Here is a 22,868-nt window from a genome sequence, read left to right as displayed (position 1 = left end):
TTCGGTTGGAACAGAACAGTTACGTACTGACGGAATGTTTTACTCCCCTATCCTGAAATATAACTCGAATTTTGGGGCGGAGGTAGTTTTAGCATCTTTGCCTCTAGAGAAATGAATTTTTGGAAATGATGATTTTACCACCATACCAAGCTGCATAACCGATTATATTAAGTAGGAAACAATTTTGGGGAACGATATCTCTACTACTTAAAAAATTCGTAGTGGTGGTCTTGATTCCTGACATAGCAGACGCATCTGACAGACACGCGTAATCTCAACCATCCGATTGCCATATCCAATGGTGTCAATCTCCTCCCCATCACGCGCTCGCTCCTCTCTTGAATCGATCTCCTCCCCACGCCCACTCCTCCTCCTCCCACGCCGCGTCCTTCGCCCTCCTCCCTGGGCGACGCTCGCCCCGCCGCCGCATCGCCTCCTCGCCAGCCACGCCCGCCGGCCTCCTCCGCGATCGCCGCCGCCCTCTCCAACGCGCCTCCACCTCGCATCGGATCGATCATCCACCTTCGCCCTCCTCCCTGCGTCATCTCCTCGCCTCCTCACCTTCTCACCTCGCCGCCGCATCGCCTCCTCAGCAGCCCCGTGCCACGCGCGCGCGTCCCGCGCGCGCGTCCCGCGCCGCCCTCGACCGCCGACGCTGCGACCCGCGCCGTCTCCTCGCTGCCGTCGCCGTGCCCCGAGTCCCACGTCCCGCGCCGCCCTCGACCGCCGACGCGGGAGCAGGAGGTCACGCCGCGTCAACACCGCCGAGGAGCCGCTTCCTCGCCGCCGTCGCGACGACCCGCGCCGCCCTCGACTGCCGCCACCTCTGCCGGTCATGATCGCCTTCATCTGAAGGTATGTATCCCCTCCTACCCCACCACTTCTGTCAACCGCCGCCGCCGCAATAGCCGCACGCCATACCATCCCCGACCTGCAAACCGGCCATCGCCGCCCGCACGCCACACCACGCTGCTGCGAATCCCCGGTTGCTAGGTCTAGGTTACCATCTCCGTCGCCGCTGCCCAATCCCCAACCAGCCATCGCAGCCTGCACAACTCACAACATCGCCACCGAATCCCCGCTGCTAGGTCACCGTCGCCGCTGCCAGATCCCCAACTGGCCATTGCTGCCTCATCCCTAGCCTAGGTCACCGGGACTACTGCTCCCCCGTCAGCAGTTCAAAGCCCCCAACTAGGTACTGTATATTGTTGATCACGAGATGTAAATGCCACTTTTCAATCCCAGGAAACCTAGATCCAGGAGGAATCAAGCGGGAGTTCAGGGACATGCACTTGGCATCTGCTGAATTTTTTTTGGCATTGATACGGTGAGTCTGTCTTTCTCTAAACATTAGAAAAAATGGAGAAAGAAATGGTTTATGTATGCCTTTCATGCTTTTACCATGTTTCGATTTCAGTCTTGATGTTCTGCCCCTGTCCGTTTGTTTGCTCCTGACTCCTGCTCAGAGATTGATAAAGGGTTTCTTCCATTTGCATATTTCAGAGTAATTTTGAAAACTGAATTGAAATGGTGTGATTTTGTGTGAGACAGCAAACAACTCTTCTGATTGGCACATTGTAATTTAAGTGCACAGTTGTTATAAGTAAGTCGATAGTGTATTTTCATTCAATGTTGTGCAGTTTACTAGCAAATCAAACTCAGATTTTTCTGCTGAGCTGATTGCTGGGGAGATATTTTCTGTCAAATGGCATCCCATTAGATGAATTTGTGTACTATGTTCAGCAGGATTTGGCAGGAGACTAATGTGCATGCATGTTTAAACCACTGGGAATTATCATGTGATGGCATAAAGTATTTTTCTTCTGCCTGTTTAAACCACTGGGAAAGAATTATAATGCTTTTCACAAGTATTACTATTTCTCGTAGTCATAACCTTGCTATTTTGTGCTGAGCTATTCATTTAGCATTTGCGCTAAGTGTCTAATTTTATGTGTGTCTAGGCCGCCGACACCTCCGCCGGTCATGACCGCCACGGAGGTCGATCCGTCGCCTCTGCCTCCGCCTTCGTCCTCGACGCCACCGTCTCCCTCTATAGGTACAGCCGTACAGGTCCCCTCCTGCATCACCCCAACCTCCCCCTTCTCTCTCTACCCAACCCTAATTACTCGGCTGCTTCGTTGATCTGCTCTGCACCGCCAGAGCAACCACGACTACGCCGTCGGGTGACCGACGCTTGCCGTTGGCTATTTTGCCGATCTCCTCCATTTCGCCAGGAGACCGATGCTCGCTGCTTTTGCCTCTTGGCTCACTCTCCCCAATCCGCGCCGCTAGATCACCATCGCCCGGAGTCGCCTGGGTCTGCGTCGCCCACCAAGCTGATCTCCTCAGCGCCGTCCCAATATCTTCCTCTTCCTCGTCCGCCTCCTTCTCCGCCGCCACCAATCTCTGCCGCCGGAATAGCATCAGCACGAAACGCCTCGTCCCTCGCCTTGCTGATCTCCTCAGCGCTGCCAGAACAATGTCGCCCCGCTTCGATCTGATTCACCGAAAGGTACAAGATCATTCCTTTTTTTTATCCACCATCAGTACTATGCTTCATCTCTCCCCTATCAGCCGCCGTTGATTTGATCAGACGAGATTCAACCAAAAGAAAATAACCAAAAACAACATTTTGGTAATGCATTCTGTGTTAGTGGTATGTTATGTGGTAGTATCACTGAAGAATTCATTTAGTTAGATAATAGGAGTAATAACTAAAGTATTCATGTCTATGAACAACGCATAACTGCCTGCACGTGTCTAAACATCTCCAAAGGACAATAGTATCTGGTTAATCAGGATTATTCTGGATGGTTTTTCTCTTACTGTAGAACCAACATGTATATTCACATATAATTTTCTAACTGATGATAGAACTGACAGGCTAATAATTATTTTAGTATGGTCACATTATGAACTAATAATTGTTCTGACTTCTGAACTAATAATTAATCAACTATACAGCTTCATAAACACCATTTGTGATGTCTCCTGCGATGTCTGTTTCAGCCTTTCAGTCTGATGATTCTTGATCATTTGGCTGGATGTGAAGTTGTCTTCCACACGTCTAAAAGAATGAACCTTAGTGGTCATGTATAATCCTGGAAACTGTCTTTAGTTAATCTAAACTCTTGATACATTAGTTAATCTAAACTCTTGATACATTAGTTAATCTAAACTCTTGATACATGTACAGGGTTCAAATGCTTTTCTAGCTTCTCAATGAAATTATAACACCAGGTATGATCATCTATTTCCCTTGGTTTTGAATTAAATGAAAACCAGATAGGTATCAACCTTTGCATAGTAAACTCTATTTTCTAATTGTCATCTGCCATAATTCACTCTATATTATGCACACATCGAATATCGAATAGTACTGACTATATTTTTTGGAACATAGTGATCATTTAGCAGTTAAGAAATGGTTATTGATAGTCCACATTCTGCAGAACTGGACGGGGGATGGGGCTCCTTTTGGCATTATTAGTCAGAGAATGTTCTGCTCTGCATTTTCCTTTTCACTGTACTGAACTTATACCATCTGTTGCTATTCCTTCGCATAGTGACAATTTCAATGGCTTTTTTTTGCCATGAAATTTCAAAGGCCTTTACAAGGATAATATGACCTGACCTTCTATTAACATTGCATTTGGGACTGCTGCTTGTTGACCACTTTACTGTACTGGGCAATCTGATATCAATATGGAATTTAAATTTGATAAGGCAAAATTCATTCTCTTCGGAGATCAATATGGAGAGTCAAGAATCAAGATAGCTACATCATATTTTTGATAATTCATACTATTTCAATTGGATATGAAATTTACTTCTTGTGGATTTCTTTTATTCATAAAATATGCTAATTTTGTTTTTGCAGTTTGAGTAACCTTTATTTTGGTGACTACAGGTAAAAAAAAATCACTTACATGGGCTCATCAATATGTTAAATCTTTTCACGATCAACATTAGCTTTATCATCTTAGCTAGCCAAGCCCTGAAGGTACAGAGTAATCACTATCCTCTAACTCTGATGAAAATGCCATGTTCTTCACTCTCCATCTTTATCCCCTGCAAATCAGCAATGGCTGGCCCTTCTATTCATTTTTGTATCTAAGTTTAGAAATTACTCCAGGGTAAATCCATATGTTGAATTTCTTTACTGGGAGAGCTAATTAGTTGATGCGGGAAATAATTTTCCCTCCTGGACTCACTTCTGAACTCTCTGCAGGCAATGTACGTATTATTTAGGGATGATGGAACTCTAAAGTTACCATTCTTGTTCCTTGTGCTACTTGACAGTCAACTGACCATTTGGAATATGATACTGTAATTTATATATGTATATACATAAATATCGTGTTTATTTTGTTTCCATACAAGACATTGGAAATTTCCCTATAAGACATTGGAAAAGATTGAGAGAGCTAAATTGCAAAGAGTTGATTTGTGCTAATCTGTAGTTATTTCAGTGCACTATGTCTTGGCTTGCTTAGTACATGCCATATTTTATGAGGAACATGATCTTTTCAGGCTCTACCGGAGTTCAACCGATAACAACGCAAAAAGAAAGAAAACATAATAATCATATATTACTTGCTTTTGCTAAGGCGTTATAGAATCGAGTGTTTATCAACGATAAATCATAAAATTTCTTAAAAAGTTATTTTTCCCGTTGCAACGCATGGGCACGTGACTAGTAGTGGAAAATTTTGATTAAAAATATTTAATTAAATAAATTAAAATTTTAACAAATTTTGGCTGAATTTTTAAAAATCCTAAATTCAAATCTTACAAATTGCGAGAATCATAAACATTTGACAGGGGCAAATGAATGAAAAGTTCAAAAAAAAGGGGGTTAAAAATCAAACCTTTTTATTTGAACAAAATTTGGCTGAATTAAAACAGTTCTATATTAAAAAAAAATTGAGGTGGCCTGTCTGTGCATCTGTGGAACATCATTGTATATCATGCTCATGTATGAAATGTTTAATGCTGACAACTTCACATGGTAATGTAACATCAAAAAGAGCAATGACAATTTAACACAAGTTATAGACCCAAAAACAACAAGTTCTTCCAAAGATAGAAAACAGATACTGCTGCCAACTGGCACAAATACATACTCCTACGGTACCAACCGTATTTTTTTCCTAAAAAACACATTCTCTGTAGCCCAATGCTGTCAGAGTCTCAGAGATACACAGTAACACAAAGGACGGGCATGTTATTTTCGGTAAATGAACTACTACCAGATAGTAGGACTTCAGTAAATTAAAGAATTAAAACACCAACTCGCCACAGCTGTTCAGATTTCATCCGAAATTTGCTCCGTCGAAATGTGTAGTCATCTACCCTATAGTTCAACAAATACTTTCACTCATTCTTTCATTCATCACTCAACGGTCCAGATTGTCTCGGTGAAATCTCAACGATTGAGATCGCTCCCACCTCCCACCTCCCTCGATTGCGCGCTCCTCTTCGCCCCCTCTCTATCGCTCTCACGCGCCGCCGCCCCTCCCCAACCCCGACTCACGCGGAGCCACCGCCCTCGACTGTCGCCGCTCCGCCGTCTTCGCATCCGTCATCTCCGCCACCGATCCCCGCGCCACCGCCGTCGCCGCCGCCCTCGACTGCCGCCGCTCCGCCGTCATCGCATCCGTCGTCTCACCGCCACCGATTCTCGTCGCCGCCGACGCCTTCCTCGCCTGGTAGCTGCCGAGACCTTCCTCGCGTGGCGGGGCGCAGCCGCGCAGGCGTGCAGCACAGGCGCCAAGCAGGGCAGGGGCAGGGCGGATGGCGCAGCAGCACCAAGCAGCAAGCAAGGCAAGCAGAAGTAGTAGCAGCCATCAGGCCATCACGCCCAATCTCCCATCAGCAGAAAATGGACAGAAAGAGAAAAGGGAAGGCACTGGCATCACAAAGAGGTTGTACTTTTTTTTATTTGACAATTTCAGAACATTGCAATTTCAAAGTGTACAAATTTATTACTGAAATTGCAATTAAATATTTTATTTTTAGGATGCTTGTACATTTTGTTTCACTCATTGCTTTTTATCTTATCAAACTAATCAATCTTTGCTATTTGTTTTTCAGATTCTACATATGTATCTATCCTCATTAGTTTATATATGTGATGTACGGCTGAAAGCTTGAATCAGTGAATCTTGAGGTATTTTTGAGTACCTACCTTTATATTTACACTTATTTGCAAATGGATGATGAATTGTGAACTTGTGATTAAGTGCTTGTTACTATGACTTGCTGATATAATGTTACATTGTACAATATTGTGCATTGAATTTTTTTTTTCTTAATTCTTGTTCTGTGTTAACTCTCGCGTGTGGTAGTTTATTGGCCACACCTAAATTTTTTTTCCGTCCTCCACCGCTGTTCATAGAGATGCATAATGGCTTTAGGAATCCCCTTTGTTGACTAAACCCCCATTGTTCATTATCAAACATTGTTCACTGTGCATGGATATCTGTGATGCAAAACTCTAATTCAAAGCCTGTTTTGCATTTCAACTAAATTTCATGTGTTAATCTCATTCGTGTGGTAGGATTTTTTTTTTTTGGGGGGTTTCATTGTTGTCATTGGATGAGATACTTCACATCTTGTTAACATTTATCGTCAATCTTTCATTGTAAAATTGTGGGGAAGAAATGGCCTACCTCAGATAATTCTATTGTGTCAATTTTTCTATGTGATTGCTTATATCTAGCAACCTGACTTAACCTTTCATTTCAAATGATTTAATCTATAGGACGAAAATTCAGATTGCCGAAGAAAAATTCAGGCTGACAGGACACCATGTCAACTACTATTGTTTGCTGCACAATCAACGAAATTTTTGGCTGATTCTACTAAATTTCTATTTGGTATAGGTAATTTCTTCCATAATGATTACCCCTTGCAAATAGTGCAAATGTATACTTCGTGGGTCAATCTTCGCACTGTTGTAGAATCTGATGTTTAAAATTGCCTGCATCCGGTTTACAAATCAAGAAAAAAAAATTGCCCTGATTACTGTGCCAACCATATTTTCTTTTGAGGGATTGACCAATCTTTTTCTTGGTATCGTTCTCCAAACTATCTCTTATGTGTTGGAAATTATTATATACTTTAGTTTGCACCTATTGATCTCCTACTTCTTCTGTATTGTAGTAAGGCATGGCATCCATGGATGATGTGGATTTTTCACCACATCAAGCCACACCTAAGGAGTCAATGAACTCCAAGGATGATGCGAAGGTGCAGCCTTCGTCAGGGCAAACACCAAACAAGGGGAATTATTACATGGGCCACGCGAATGCCATCATGATGATGTTTCAATACATACGTGATGGTTGCCGACGTGTTGAGAGTTCCATGGAAGACTACACGTGCAAGAAGGTAGAAAAAGGATACGGTGAAAAAAGGAAGGTGGGAGAAGGGTATGATCCTCGCTGGTCTTCTCCCATCGAGATAACAATGAAGATCTGCAATGACGACGTCTCCGATGAAGCAACCGAGAAGGAACCATGATTTAGTATTATCACTACTGTGTTTTGGCTTTAGAATAAAATAACATTTCTTGTGAATTACACAAGAAAATTCAGTAAACAATGTCGTTCGGGCCTATTCAGTATTGCTTGTGAAATGCACAACCAAATTCGATGAAACTTTGTTGTTATGATGCCTATTCAGTATTGTTTGTGATTGAGTTGATTTCTGGGACCTATACAAATGTGCTCTACCTCCTGTTGAACTACTATGTATTTGTTTGGCACGGTTGGATGCATAGCAATGTTCCTTTATATTTGTTTTCCATGTCTTCTTATATAAGGAGACACATCACACACCAGTTGTGGTTTAGATCTCACATAAATAAATTAAGTCGGCCAATTTTCTGACGTTGTGTAGCACTATTGATTTCTGTAATTCTTTTGCTTTAGATCAAACACATGTAATTCTTTGCTTTAGATCAAACACATTTTATTTGCTTCAGGGCTCCATTAATTTAAAGAGCTGACCAATCACATGAATATTGATTTATGAACATGAAAGCGTATAAAAAAAGCAAATATAATTAACATAAGAAACCAGTATTGCTAATTTGCTATTATGTTGCCTATTCAGTCATGATAAAGGAGTAAAGGACTGCTAGATGTCAAACTTATGTGTATGGTCCAAATCCTGTAATGGCCCATTAACAACTAAAATACCCATGATAAATACTTATATGCAATACTCAACCTAAGTGCCTTTGATCTGTCACGTTATCATACATCTTAAGGCACAGATATATGCATTATCATATATCTTTAATATCATATTATTATGCATTATGACATGGGGCACAAATATATTGGTATATCCTATTCTAATATTTTACTTGCAACATATTTGATGTATGATATAAATTGAATTAAAGCTCAAATGCACAGTTCATATAATAATATTTTTTTGCTAAACATGAAAATTTTAAAAATTATTAAAGACAAATAGAGTTGCACCGTAGCGTTTAGCACGGGCATATTACTAGTAGTCAGTAGTTAGCTGATATATGACAGCTGGAGCTGGAGTAGACATGAACTGAACACAGCAAGCCTGTGCTGTACAGATTCAACTTGCTTAATTGAAATCATTCGGAGGTATCATTATATGGGGCAAAAAATTAGAGGAGCTCTAGGAACCCTTGAGATTTTGGGTCAGGCTCCACTACTGCACTACATTGGCTCACACAAACTCACACCAACTAGAGAGATCTACTCAGTGTAGAGGACAGAAAGACAGGGCAAAAGGCAAAACGAAAAGAACTAGTATGCTACAATCTTTGCAATGAATCATCTGATGACACCAGTCCTGATATGAATGGAGAAAGAGCCGAAAGCAATGCCTTGGGACACTCCTCATGTGGCAAATGCCCACAATTTGATATCGTTACCAGCCTCTGCAAAATAACAAGAACTCATTGGCACAATGTATGGAGTAACCCTAACAGGGAAGTAATATAGAGTATCATGCAAGAGTCCTCTTCAGAAGCAGATTCACTATACTGAGGCAAAGGGACTCAAGATTACTTACAGAATTTACAAGCCTTGAAGCCATTACTTGCGTTGACTTCGAAGAAACAAGAGCATCCTCAGAGCCTGCTACAACCAGAACAGGGAGGTCTTCCACTGATCTTAGTAAATCTGCTGCTCTTTTTGATGATAGGACAGTCGAGAAAGAAAGACGTCCTACTTCATGGAGAGCTTCATCCCAGCCTTCAACAAATAGTGGAGCCTAAATGTAAAAACCCATTTCAAGTCAGTTCGTAGTTCATGTTCACAGAATAAGTGAAAGGATGCATGTTAAAACATTTAATTTAGCATCAAGGAACAGGAAGACAATAAATAACTAACAACATGCAAGAAAAGTTCCACTTTCCTTGCATTCAGACAATATGTGGTGGAATGATAAATAGATTATTTGCAAATGATATAACGCTCCCTATGTGCTTTTAGTGACCAAACTCTTCCAGAGATAGATTGCGTACTAATGGTTTGACAACACACTGAAGGGAATGAAAATTATTAAAAGTGTGTACCTTGTAGAGGTTCAGAACATCTGTTGTTAACTTGGTAGCATCAAACCATGCACGTCTATTGATCACCTGAGTGATTTCAGTACGTAACAGTGGCCGTACCATGTGCTTTTTCCTTAGAGGGGTATGCAGGAGTATACGAGCAAATGCAGGAATGACTTCTCTTGATAAGCTTACACCTATAAGCACAACTCCCTTCACTTCAACCTAAGAAAAAACAAGGAGGCATTTAAAATGATTATTACCAGAAGGATAGACTTTCATCAAGCAAACAGTCTGATAAGCTACTAAAGTTCACAAAAGAAAAATGAACAGAAGGTCACAAGGCAGTTACCTTTCTTGAATCTCCAGATGCTCGCAACTTTTCTGCAGCTTTTAGGGCAAGCAGGCCCCCATCATCATGACCAACTAAAACCACAGAGCGTAAGCCCATGTCCGAGCAAAATGAAATAAGAAGATCAACCTGCAGAAGGCATACAAAGCGTTGTTCTTAAAGTTCTGAGTTTTCCAAGTACAGCGAAGAAATATAGCGTTAATGCTGCCGGAAAATATGTTGCAAACATAACTGGATATAGTAATATTAATTAAAAGATTAATAGTTGTTACAGTAGAAGAGCATTCCCTTAGATGAATATTTGTAAGATAGGATGTACCTAAGGAAAAAAAAGAACTTCAGAAGATTGTACTCAACTATTTGTAATGGAAAAGCTGTTGTCACACAGAATTATGGTACATAGAAGACATAATCCCAAAGATAAGTATAGTTCTAAGAGAAAACACATGCAGTAACATATTTACATTCAGTCAGTCATGCTTATAACAAATTCCATGGAATGAGTATGGGATATTGCAACATATCTAGTAGCTAGTGCAAAGAACATTAGGGCAAGTGCTGCAAGCACTTGCTGCTATTGGGCAGTGCGCAATCTAGTATATGGTAAGAAGAATCACCTGAGATCCAAGCTCATATGGATTTGGTAGATTTTTGTCTTCCCAATCCTTTCTGCGAGGTCGAGATGTTAACCCCCATCCAGGGCGATCGAAGGCCAGCACAGTGCAACCCACTTGACGAGAAAGCAAATTTGTAACGTGTCTCCATGAGAACACCCCACCTCCAAACCCATGCACCAAAACAACAGCAAATTTCCCCTGTTCTCCAGCCTCAAGATCAAATCCCATAGGTTTCAAACATACATCAGCACTGCCATCATCAACACTAAGAACAGGGGTGTCATCCGACAAAGTTGGAGAGGTCACTGGCTCTACCAACAATGGTGCATATAGCGATGTCTGATGGTATTGATGGCTGAAGCTCCTATTCAAAAGACGACGGGTATTAGTGGAGGCTGATGGTGGGCTATCATGTCTCTGTCTTCTAGGAGAAATGCTTGCTGAAATAACATCATGATGGATTTCTGGAAAAGTGTCTGTAGCTGAAGATATGCAACTCGATGGATCGGAAAGTTTGTAATGCACAGTGATCCCCTGGCAAGCAATGAACATGCTATCACCGTCTGCAAGGAAACTGATTGGAATATCCCTATCGTCGTGAGCAACAGATTTTCTCTTCGTCTCACTGTCACTCCTAGAATAAAATTTTCCACTGTATGGTGTGGGAGATCGAGGAGTCTTGTAGCATCCAGGATATGCATTCTTGTATGCCAGAATCTGAAAGCAGCACAACCCACGAAAACATCAAACATTGCAAAAGAAAAGCACAACGGATGCAAGAAAATACTAGCATACATGGCCCTGTTTCTACAATTGATCACTTAGTGAGATTTAGAAGGCAAACGGATGTAAGTCATACAGATTCAGGGTCAATGCCATGGATAAGCAGCTTCCGCCGAGCCCTGCAGCTTGTCCTGTAAGCGACAACAACATGGCCAAGAGCAAAGACCAAGGAGGACAGGAAAAGCACCGGCATTCCCGATAGCTTCTTGAGACTGAGCTTGTGATCCGCCAATGACGGCGAGAGCTCAGGCCCAATCTCCTGCGCCGGACTGTAAACGCTGGCCTTAATCAACAAGATGAGCAGAGAAGCCAGGGAACAGCAAGTTGCTGTTCCAAGGTACGGGCCATGGGAGAGCCCAGAAGCATCAGACATGAGGTATACACCTGCACGAGCAAACATCGGATCTGTTAGTCGCATCTCGTAGTTTTTCTCCCCAAATCCGAGTGCGGAAATTTGTTGGCGCGCACTTCAAACTGCCGGGAAATAGTAGGCAACAGATTCAGCAAATCTATTACTAATTCAGCGAATCAAATGACGGGATTTAACTGAATTCAAATACGGAAAGTGAAAAGAATAGCAGGCAACAGATACGAAATCAGATTAATAGCTTTAGAAATAGACACGGTTTTTTTCACGAAAGTTTTCATCCTTTCGTCTACGAATGAAGACAAGCACGGACGTAGCAAGAACTGTAGCTTTCAGATGGACAAATCCCCATACGAAAAGGGAAAAAAATAAAGAATCTTGAGGGAAATCCCATATCCCAAAATATAATGAAATTAGAATATTTAAAAAAATAACACACATAACCAATACAAAAATTCTCAGAAGATGAAAAGAAATCCAACTCATACGAACAGATTCCCCAATATCCTGCGAGCGCATTAGAACAGCAATGAGGGGGAGCTAGTCGCTGCTTACAGGTAATGACGACGGATCGAGCGATGGAGACAAGCGGTATGTCCACGAGCGAGCTCCGGAAGCCGTAACGCTCGAGGTGGCCGCGCAGGCCGTGGCAGCGGAGGCACCCGAGCCGCACCTCGAGCCACAGCGCGACGGCCACGTCGCCGGCGGCCACCAGCGCCGGCGCCGACGCCATCAGCAGCGACGCCACCATGGCCACCATGAACCACGCCGTCTTCACCCCGCGCCGCGCCCTCTCCACCCACCCCTTCCCTCCCGCCGCCATCCTCCACCCACCCCTCGCTCCGGCGAGAGCGGAACCGCCGCCGCCGCGCTCCCCAACTCCGGCGATCGCCGGCGGCCAAGTCTACGACCCAGCGCGCATGCGACGAGGTGGTCCCGGACCCCGGCGAGACGACGGATTTGGTTCGCCCGCTGTGTTGGGGAGAAAGAGATAGACGATGAAAGAAACGGAGGTGAAGCGGAGGAGAGGAGAGGAGAGGAAGAAGAGAGAAGGCGTGGTGGAGTACTACTTATTGGGGATAATGGCACAGTGCTTGACGGCTTGTGAATTGTGAACGAATGAATACTTTAGTGGGGCTTTGTGTCCGCTAGTAGTAGTCCTCCAGTACGCAGCTAATCACATTGTTAACTCTGCTAACTGAACGGTAGGAGGAGAGGAGAGGAGCCAGTTGCTTGTGTTGTCTGCATGTTCTGGTTTCCTCCTTGTGTTGTTGCTTGGGTTCCTTTTTTTTTTCTGTCCATCCTGCTGTCATTCACAGCAGCAGGCTCAGGCTTTTGCATTTGGACAGATAGGGGTTTTCAGTTACAACAGAATGTTGCTTTGTAGGTGTGTCATGTGTGTAGATTTAACAAGAAAAATACACGTAGTAGCTCTGTAGGCAGAAAAGCCCTGCTTGCAACAAGTTCAGCCTTCAGAGTTGTACATAATATTCGTACTACTATACTTGTACTTTGGTAAAATACAAACAATGAAACAAGGAAATACTATGTCTAGAAGGCATACCTTGGCCTGGCTCCCCTTATAATTTATAAACTCCATTTTGTGCAAGGAAATACCAGATAAAAAAATGAACTCTACAGATACCATTATTGACAAAAATACACGGGAAGTAAATGATTTCATATCATATTAATGCACAACATTCCCTCTGTTTTAATTCCCAAGTTCCAAATCTAATCCTAGTGGCATTTCCACCGTTGTCTATCGAGATTTTCCCACGTGCCCACTACTATTTCCTCTTCGGTGAAACTCCTCCTCCCTCTTCTCCAGCGAGATTCCAGAGCTAGCGAAGTGGTAGTAAACTGGCCAGAAGTTTTTTTTTTTACCGAACTTATCAGAAGAAGATAGAGGATTTCCCGCCTTTGTGCGGCAAAAGGAGGCGGTCCTATCGCCTACTGTGCCTATGGTCATCCGATGCTGCCACCACTACACGGACCCCGGCCGGCCGGCAACCGCAGCGCGGCAGCAACAGCGTAGTGCCCCGCCGGCCCGCACGGTCGCCGCCTCACGCGGCAGCACGGGACGGGGGGCCACGCAAGCCGATGCCGATCGCGGCAAAGCAGAGCACGCTGCACGCGACGCGATCGCGGCCGTCCGCTGCTCGTGTCTCGGCGATCGATCCACTGCTCTTCCTTCTTGCCATGGCCGGCCAACTCGGCCAGCCCCGCTCCACACGGCTCCACTGGAGATACGGCGCGGGCCAGGGCTCCAGCATCGCTCGGTACAACATGCGCCTACCCCGGCTACCCCAGAGGAGCGGGCCCCGCATCCAGCGTGGTGTGATTCACGCGTTGGGCCCCCATTTCCCCCCTGCTCCCGTGGCGTATCACGTACTGTATGGTTTAGTGTATCGCCGTATTCTGTTCATAATGTTGGAGCCAGTAGGGCTTTTTTTTTTCGTCTCGTTTTCGATGCTTTTCGATGTGTATTTTTGATGCGTTTGAACAGGTTTTGTTTAATCCTGATCCGTGGTGTCAGTGTGTAGACTGACACCGCTGGTCTCCATAATGTTTCGGATTGGATGCATAACCACTGTTCCAGGACAGCTAAGCTGGAGGCTGCCCCTCATGATTAACAATAATTCTTCCGGGTGATAGTTTATGTCTGAGGCTTCAACAGAGATTGGTTGGCAAAGCATGATTTGGATTGAGAAAATTTCTTAGTTTGAATAATGGTTCTTGTTATTTATCCGGAGGTTAGTATTTTAAGTGAGATTGCATGATTGGTATGAAGCAGGAATCTTAATTAAAGCAATGGACTAATTGTACGAGAATCAGGATAGCTTGGCACCTTGGAGTTTTAGATCATCGATGGTAATGCTCATTGGAAAATACTAAATTAGTACTACCGATCTTGATAATTAAGTGTCACAATTTTCTTTCATGATTACCTCATCCAGTCCAATTATAGCTCTGAAAGTCGATTCCAAAGCAAGATACAAAGGTTTGCGAACTTATAGCTTGGCACTCTCATAATCTTCAGCCCTGTTCACTTTGATACCGTTTTCAACCTTACCAAATTTTGGTAAAGTTGCCAAAAAAGAGTGGCTACATTTAGGTTGCGTTCTTTCGAAGGACATCGGGGAGAGATTGGGGAGATTGTGACTCGTTTTCCGCACGTACGCTTCCTAAACTACTAAACGGTACGTTTTTTGCAAAAAAATTTCTATAGTAAAGTTGCTTTAAAAAATCATTTTAGTCCATTTTTGAAATTTAAAATAGTTAATACTCAATTAATTATGCGCTAATGACTTACCTCATTTTGCGTATCTCCCCAATCTTCTCTATTTACCTCATTTTGCGTATCTCCCCAATCTTCTCTATCTCCCCTCTCTCAAACTCAGCCTTAGTTTGCTGTCAAATTTTAGTAACTATATAAGAAATCCTGCCAAAATTTTGGCAAGTTACTAAATTTTGGCATCTTGCCAAATTTTGGTAAGGTTTTTTTTTTCATCAAAGTGAACAGGTTCTTTTTTTTTCAATCATTAATAAGAAAATATGTGTTTAATGGGATTCAAACTCAGGCTTGTGCGATGCTTCTAGCTTGATGCATTTTTCTCCTTTGAAAATGCTTAATTAGTTGTAGCTCTGGGTGAGTTAGTTGTAGGAGGAAATTTAATGAAGGAAATACGTATGAACAAAATCCTATGTGAAGTGCTACTGTTCATCCGGTGGTTTTGTAGGGTTGGAGCACAAGAAAAGCGTGGGAAATTTTCTTTTGGCATGAATTAGGGAAATTCGAAGGAAAACTAGCATCCATCTTGAGCTCTTTTTTTTCTATTCGGTGTTTGGGTTTGAAGCAAAGCGCAAATGTTCTGTATGCTTGGGCTTAGGGTGCATCTATTAAATAAACAATTCTTGGCTCTGTGGTTTTTTTTAGAGATGCACTTGATAGTGCATAGTGCAGTGACAAGAGATACATGGTTTCAATTTAAGGTTCCATATTCGATCCTCAACACGCTTATAATTTTGCTTAAAAAAAGTTTAGAGGGACGTCTATCTTTTCAAATCTCGACTCAATTATTAACATCTCGTACATTTTTTTCCTTGTCGGTTATCCAAACGATCATTCTTATAATTATTTTTTTCTATGTTTACTAGTCATTTATTTTGCATGTGTATTATTGTCTTATTTCTATTTGTTTTCATGTTCTCACATTAAAGAAACTTAGCATTTACAACTTTAAATCTCGAATTACTTAAAATATGTACAGCTATCAACAGATGTACCACACACGCGGAGCTTGCTCTTGCTAATTTCCACCTAAAAGGAAGTACCCAGCGGTGACTGTTCAGCATCAACTATTGAACTGTAGCACCTTTCAGTCGCAGCAGTACCTCCACTAATCACGGATCCAATGCCATGTCCAGTAGTAGCAGCTGGTTCAGTAAGAAACATTTTCAGATTAAAAATGTCCATTTTTCCCCCTAAATGATCATCAGGCTCATTATACTTTGCCAATGGTCACTATGTGTCTGTATGACTCTGTGATAGTACCAGCACGAAAAATGCAGAGTAATTAGGAGAGTTGTCGATTTCATTTGTCCTCACCGGTACAATAGTCATGGTTCGACTTACCGTCGGTAACATGATCATCAGGCTCATTATGCTTTGCCAATGCTTTGCCAATAGTCACTACGTGTCTGTATGACTCTGTGGTAGTACCAGCACGAAAAATGCAGAGTAATTAGGAGAGTTGTCGATTAGGACTTAGGAGAGGCTCATCAGCGCATTTGTCCTCACCGGTACACTAGTCATGGTTCGACTCTGCGCGGTTACCGGGCTTACCGCGGGGGTACGGTAATATAAATACCGCGGTAACCTCCTTAAATTCAAATAAATTTAAAAATAATTTAAATTTTTAATAAATTTTACACGGCTTCATACGGTTTTTTACGGTTACCGCGGTTACCGTGCTTACCGCCGGGGCTCAGTAACTCCGGCCCGGTGGTTTAGGAAACCCTCGCACTAGTACAAGAAAAGAATAGGCCAAGGGTACATCCGGGAGTTTGGACGGCGAAACGACCGTGCGACTACAGTATGCGCCGGCCGGTGGGTGGGTGGGCTGGTCGAGTCGAATCGCGGTCGGACCGGAGCCCGAAGGAAAAAGCTCGTCTTTTCATATACGCATTGCCCACTAGCCCGTAGAGCGGCATCGAACTGACAACGTGGGGCCTTATAGCTTCCGGGCCCACAAGTCATCGACGAAGAGCAAAGGCTTCAACCGCGTGCCCCTGGAAAGGTAGAGGTGGGGACGCGGCCGAAAGGCGCTCCTCCTCGGGGCGCGTTCGAGGTAACGGTAACGGCCAAAAGCACGGGGCCAGCGCTGCAACCCCGAGGCCCACCCAGGGGCCAGCGCTGCAGCTGACATGTGGGCCCCCGGTTTGCAGGTCCCGCCGCACAAGTCAAGTCACCCGTGGAGAAATCTAACGATGCCCGGCTGTACAGGCCGTTGCACACGGGAACCTTGAAGGACAGGGCATGACAGGGGGGTGATTCACTCGCCTCTCACTCTAGACGTGCATGACATGTAGGTCCACCTACAGTGGGGCCTACCTGCCATTGAGTGAAGATACGACGAGAGAGAACGGCAGTCACGAGTTCGGCAGCGCGCGTGGAAAGAAAGTGAAAAAAAAACTTCCGCCGAACAGAGAAAGAGAGAAAGACAGGTGCCCTCACTGACAGTGTCAGGTCCTCTGTCAATTTGCACATAGGGATCCTCACCCAAAGGCGAAAGGAGGCCCACAATATGCACAGTACTAGTTTTTTTTTACTCGCTTTGCTTTACCGATTTACTCGAGCATTGCAGATTTGCAGCCACCACTTTGCCTCAAAAAACAGTTACACATCGTACTCCTATTTGCCAGTGCATTTCCGTGGTAGTAATCTACATTGCAGACTTGCGTATTTCTCGTAGTAAAAGTTCTATTGCCGTTGCGTCAAAGGGTAAAACTGATACGGCCATACGGGCCAAAAAGCGAGTGCCTGCATCGGTGGCATGTGCCCTTCGCGGTCGAGACTCAAGTGTGGGCGCACCGCGCACGCAACGCCGCACCCTGAAACCACGCAAATTTGTACTGTGCTCCATATCTTAGATTCCACGTACGGCTGAGCGCGCCACCAGCAGGACCGTTGCTCGCACATGGAGATACAAAGACCGGTCAATCAGGCATGAGATCCAGATCGATCGTTCCGCCCCGGTTCCAAAAACATTCAAAAAAAGAAAAAAAAAACTGGATCCAATGGTGGTCGTCATCGTCATTACCAATACTTAAGCATGCCCAATACCGTGACACCAAGTGGTAGTAGTAGTAGTAGAAGCAGTACGGCTTAAGCCATCAGAGAGCCCATGATGCATGCAGGGTCAATGAGGCCACGGAAACGCTGCTGATCCACGAGCCGCCCGGGGATGGGAGGGATATGGTACGCTGTACGCATGCTGCCAGCACGGTGAGTAGCTCGATCGTACCGGTTACAGATGCACAGTAACGGGGAGCAGGGCCGCCGCCCCGTGCCGTACACTCGTGCACGTAAGCGCGCGGCGCGCCACAGATTCGTCCGCACGTCTCAATCTGCGACGCGCTGCACGCCTCTGCTCGACATATCGCGGGGGCAATGTAGCCATCATCGACCATCGTAACGTTGGACCAATGGGAACAAGTGCCCGTACGTGAGCGTGCAGCTGGACAGGCCGACCGGCATGATGCAAACCAACAGCGATTGAACGGTGAGGGAGCTTTGCTCGGTCGTCTGGCTGGCCTCAATTCTGTTGGGGGTGCTTCGATGCTATGGGGTGTTCGGCAAGCCCCAAGGTAGGCAACTAGTGTCAATGGGACTAAATGAGGTGTCATCTAGAATTAAAAAAAAATTGATGTAAGAACATAGAGTAAATTAAGAGGATGACCTTTGGTATCAATTGTTTGAAGGAGGACATTTGGCACCATTGTTGCTATGTGACATGATAAATATGAAAAGAAGTGCCCCAACAACTATTTTTCCATGAAATTCATACCATTAATTCTTGTATTAATTCGATTGAGGGGTTCTTCTTAGGTCAAGCTTTAATTAAGTATTTGGAACCTAAACTTAGGTTAGGTGCTTGCCAAGCGAGCACACTCTGGACAAACAGCATATAAATCAGCCCTAAAGTAGTTCTATCCAATCTTCAATCCTGTGCCATGTTGGATACAGGGACAGCTAAGAAAAGATTGTGTCTGTATCATCGCCCTGTCATGCCCACTAAAACTGGTTGGTGGAATGAAAGCCCATGTACCCGGCCATAACCCATCTCATCGAGTTATACTATCTCTCGTCTTTACAAGGACAGTGAAATTAATTAATTAATTAGAGTGGATTTGTCAAAAGTGATTTATCTTTTTGGTTGATCCTATTGGTTCTTTGTTTAAAGGTTTTCACAGATGAAGTTGGATCATGGTCTTTCAGTGCAAATTGTGTCTAAAAAATGATGATGCATCGGTGGAACCGTGGATCCATGACTAGGGCAGGATTATATCACTTTATGGAGCCTTGAGTCCACTAAACATGGCACCGATTGGTTCACTTCGTAGCAAAAGAGAAATGTGGCATAAAAAAACGACCATGTTGCAAACATGTTATTATGGTCATAAACTTGGCAATAATCAGCTTGTACAGATTAGTAATTGCTTGGGACCAAGATACAATTCATCATGGGGACCAACATGAACATTAATTGGCTTGAACCTGTTTATATTTGTGAACCCATGATGCATATTAGGCCATTAAAACACTTTCACACTAATCGATATAATATGTGTTATCAAGCATAAATTTTTGTTGGAAACACACATGCTCGCAACGCGCGCACTTTCTCTTATAAACGTCCACACATACCCTACCTCTATGAACACCTCTGAAAGACTAGATCAATATATTTTGAGATTGACGAAGCCACCACGGATGTCTCGCTATCGATGAATACGACGCTTACCACTGCAAGAATAATTAGCCATAAATATAAGCACTCATATCAAGTCCAGAACTTAAAATCTAGATGGATTGGTTCCACCACAAGTAACTTAACCAGTTGAGTTATGCTTTCTTTGCCATCAAAATTATAAAGCAAGGTTAGCTACATGTATTCTTGTGGTTTACCATGATCCATGAAATATGAATTTAAAAACGAATAAATTTTGATGGAGTACTAATGGAAACCACAACTTAAATTAATAATGCATTAACTTTTGAACACACATTTGACGATTCGTTTTATTTAAAAGTTTTACATTATTAGTTTTTTTGAGTTATTTTGTCCTGAAAGTACTTTAAGGATATTCTTTTTATCTTATGCATTTGCATAATTTTTTTAAACAAGATGATCAAACATATATCTAAAAGTCAACAGTGTTATTTATTTTAAAAACGAAGGGAGTATACAAACAGAATAAATGCATAAGTTGGAAAATCAGTGCCAATAAAATTTGCTTTTCATGTGCGTAGTATCGTAGGCGTCTATGCGGGCGTGTCTTCCATATGATTAAACGAATTTGTTACCTTATATATGTTCTGAAGAAAGATGAGTAAAAGCAAAGCCATTGCCTATTACGTATTAGGCTTCTTATTGGCACTACTACAGAAATATTTTTTTTTCTGTACGAGGCCCATATTTGATTCCAGGCGGACCGTAAGTGACGCCGCCTGAAAAAACTGGTCCACCGGAGCCGGGTCATCGCTCGCATGGGATAATCTACGCGTGATGATGCATGTAATATATTGCCCCAGCCCGAGCTTGCTCCATTCAAGCCCGGCGTTTACATTTAAACCTATTAAAAATTTTCTTACACTAGCACAAAACAAGATAAAGCTGGAATCAATGAAAACAAAATCTCAGAAAGAACAGAAACGTATCATTTTCTAAGTAAAATCAACAACGACGGGCAACAAGATTTGTCCATACATGTAGCCGAAAAGCCTGCCACATCGATTTTCCATTTGAAAACCGGCTATCTGTTGATGTGCAACACCTGCAACAATGCTAAATGGGAGAATAGCTAATATGGTCCCTATAGTTTCGTTCCTGGGTCATTTTAGTCCTTAATCTTTCATATTATCCAAACAAGTCCTTTAATTTTGTCATGTGGGTTATATAGTCCTTGGTCTCACCAAAATCGCCACATGGATATGCCATGTCACATTCCTATGCAAAATCTATATGATTTGTCCAATTTACCTTACATATATCATAGGAAAATAAAAAACAAAAGGTAAAATGTAAGAGCAAAATATATCTCAAAAGGGTGAAAAAAAGGATAAGTATTTTTTCCTATGGTTATGTCTAATTCACCCTTATATTTATTTTTCTACGATATACGTAAGGGTAAATTGGACAATTCATCATAGATTTTGCATGAATGATGACATGACATATCCATATAATAATTTTGGTGGACCCAAGGACAATTCTAGACCTTATGACAAAGTTTAAGAATTTCTTTGGACCATTTAAAAGGTTAGGGACTAAACTGATCCTACAGAAAAACTTTAGGGACTAAAGTAGCTATTCTCCCATGCTAAATCACGCAACATTGAAAACTCAAGCGAATATCGCACAGACCGTCCATGCATCTAATTTCCTGCTGAAGTTGACACGAAGCTTCAATTAACTGACGGCAGCACGGCCAGACATATTGAAAATTCTTGCTTATAATTTCAGCCCTGGGTACCACATCTTCTTTAATCACAGGTTACATGTGCGTACGGCGCGGTGTACACATAATCTACAGATGTCACCTTTACAAGAGAAGCTCTTAACTGCCCTGAATCGTGATGATCGTCTACCTAGACTAGTAGATATTGTAAATTAGTTGCTTCAAAATTAAATCACTGGCTCTCGTCTGCTACAAATACCGTTCAATTTCTTTTGTCGTGTCCAATGCAAAGCTCCAAGAGCATGAACTTAACCGAACTGTGTGGTTGGTTGGTTGGAGATTTTACCATGGTGTGTGGAGGCTACCTTCCACATGGCCCTGTATAGTGTATACTGTTGGGAGGAGTACTTGGCTACTTGCACAAGAACAGCACGAGCTTTATGCCGAATTTTGGCCGCATGCAACCACATGCGCCGCGGCCGCGGGTGATTTCCCAGGAAAGAGCGCCGGTTTGTTTAGTCCAAAGCCATGACGGCCAGATGCTAGAAATGTGGGGAGGTGAATATACTCATTGTGCCTACTGCCTACAAATCAGGGGTTTTGTCAAGTGGATGCATGATTTGGACCTAGACAAGTTGGCATTGGTCTAACCGGACAAAATGATTTCATGTAACGCTTCTAGTCAGGAAGGCAGGAAGGTCGTGTGGATCGATGTGTGAGATGCCATTTGGTAAAGGAGTCATCAAGAGCATACCAAAATCCCAAATGCTAGAATTAGCATTATAGCAAGGTTAATAATACAGCCGATATGTTGGCTATAAGGTTCTTTGTAGCCTTCTCTCAACCTAACTATATAATAGTTTGCTCTTTATAATTAATACATGGTCCACTTGTCTCTCTCACTGAGTTTTTTGGTTCTTGTGTCCAAACCGTCTGTAAGTTTACAGCCCGCTTCTCCTCTCTCTCCTCTCTTCTCTCCTCCACCTCAGCATTTAGCCGGCTTATAACCTACTATTATACTTGCTCTTACAATTTTATTTTCTTGATCGACATAGGCAATGATCAGGCAAACCTTCCAACATGGCAGGTTGCGTTCAAACATCCATAACATCCCGAACGGTCTTCCCACCAAGAGCATTTAAACTGGTTGCTAATTTTGTCATCTGCGGATGAAGCCAATACGGCGTTCAGATCTCAACATCAGTGAGGAATTCAGGATTAGATGGATCCAACACTGGCGGTTCCAAAGAAACATAGCCCCTTTTGTTTTCTTTTTCTTCTTTTTGCATCACTGGTACATGAATCCACTCTTGGGTCTTGGCCCCTAGGATTGCATACGAACAAAGCAACCGGAGCAATTGGAATCTTCTCTGCTCCTGCAACCGCAACTCAATCGCAAATGATAAGAGAAGAGAATATGAATCATGATATTCTATTAAGTTCCCAACGGCCTATGTATCCAAGTATGCTGTCCTTTGATAACTTTTTGTCCGTAAAGAAGAGAGATGC

The 22,868-nt window shown here is 43.1% G+C and overlaps 2 protein-coding genes and 1 long non-coding RNA gene across 21 annotated transcripts; 2 read left to right on the top strand and 1 right to left on the bottom strand.

The window, feature by feature from the left end:
• Positions 1-323: 323 nt before the first annotated feature.
• LOC107277958 (uncharacterized) lies at positions 324-4,456 on the top strand. 19 transcript variants are annotated; one of them, XR_010738278.1, is made up of 8 exons: positions 324-855; positions 1,246-1,327; positions 1,962-2,056; positions 2,235-2,512; positions 3,010-3,093; positions 3,197-3,240; positions 3,911-4,003; positions 4,232-4,456. XR_010738278.1 is itself a non-coding variant. In XM_015766921.2 (7 exons), exons 2-6 carry the CDS (start codon positions 1,287-1,289, stop codon positions 3,224-3,226), a joined length of 528 nt encoding a protein of 175 aa, XP_015622407.1. In that variant the 5' UTR covers positions 324-855; positions 1,246-1,286; the 3' UTR covers positions 3,227-3,240; positions 4,232-4,456. The 19 variants fall into 19 exon arrangements, 7 of the variants coding, with proteins under 7 accessions (XP_015622407.1, XP_015622406.1, XP_066162324.1 ...); XR_010738303.1 differs by having other exon boundaries at positions 2,161-2,512; XR_010738305.1 differs by having other exon boundaries at positions 2,293-2,512; positions 3,911-4,456.
• Positions 4,457-5,510: 1,054 nt separating this feature from the next.
• On the top strand, positions 5,511-7,682 carry LOC136357300 (uncharacterized). The gene is made up of 4 exons (XR_010742526.1): positions 5,511-5,927; positions 6,097-6,172; positions 6,767-6,887; positions 7,168-7,682. It is a non-coding gene; the product is annotated as an uncharacterized lncRNA (long non-coding RNA).
• Positions 7,683-8,567: 885 nt separating this feature from the next.
• LOC4326243 (uncharacterized) lies at positions 8,568-12,715 on the bottom strand. Its single transcript, XM_015766299.2, has 7 exons — positions 12,228-12,715; positions 11,382-11,689; positions 10,523-11,239; positions 9,906-10,034; positions 9,575-9,778; positions 9,070-9,270; positions 8,568-8,935 (listed from the first exon to the last, which is right to left on the bottom strand). Exons 1-7 carry the CDS (start codon positions 12,493-12,495, stop codon positions 8,810-8,812), a joined length of 1,953 nt encoding a protein of 650 aa, XP_015621785.1. The 5' UTR covers positions 12,496-12,715; the 3' UTR covers positions 8,568-8,809.
• Between the last annotated feature and the right edge of the window lie 10,153 nt (positions 12,716-22,868).

This window comes from Oryza sativa, chromosome 1, assembly GCF_034140825.1.
Source record: "Oryza sativa Japonica Group chromosome 1, ASM3414082v1".
Classification (NCBI taxonomy): Eukaryota; Viridiplantae; Streptophyta; class Magnoliopsida; order Poales; family Poaceae; genus Oryza; species Oryza sativa.
Note: the sequence above shows the minus strand (reverse complement) of the source record. Positions and strands in the feature narration are given on the sequence as shown.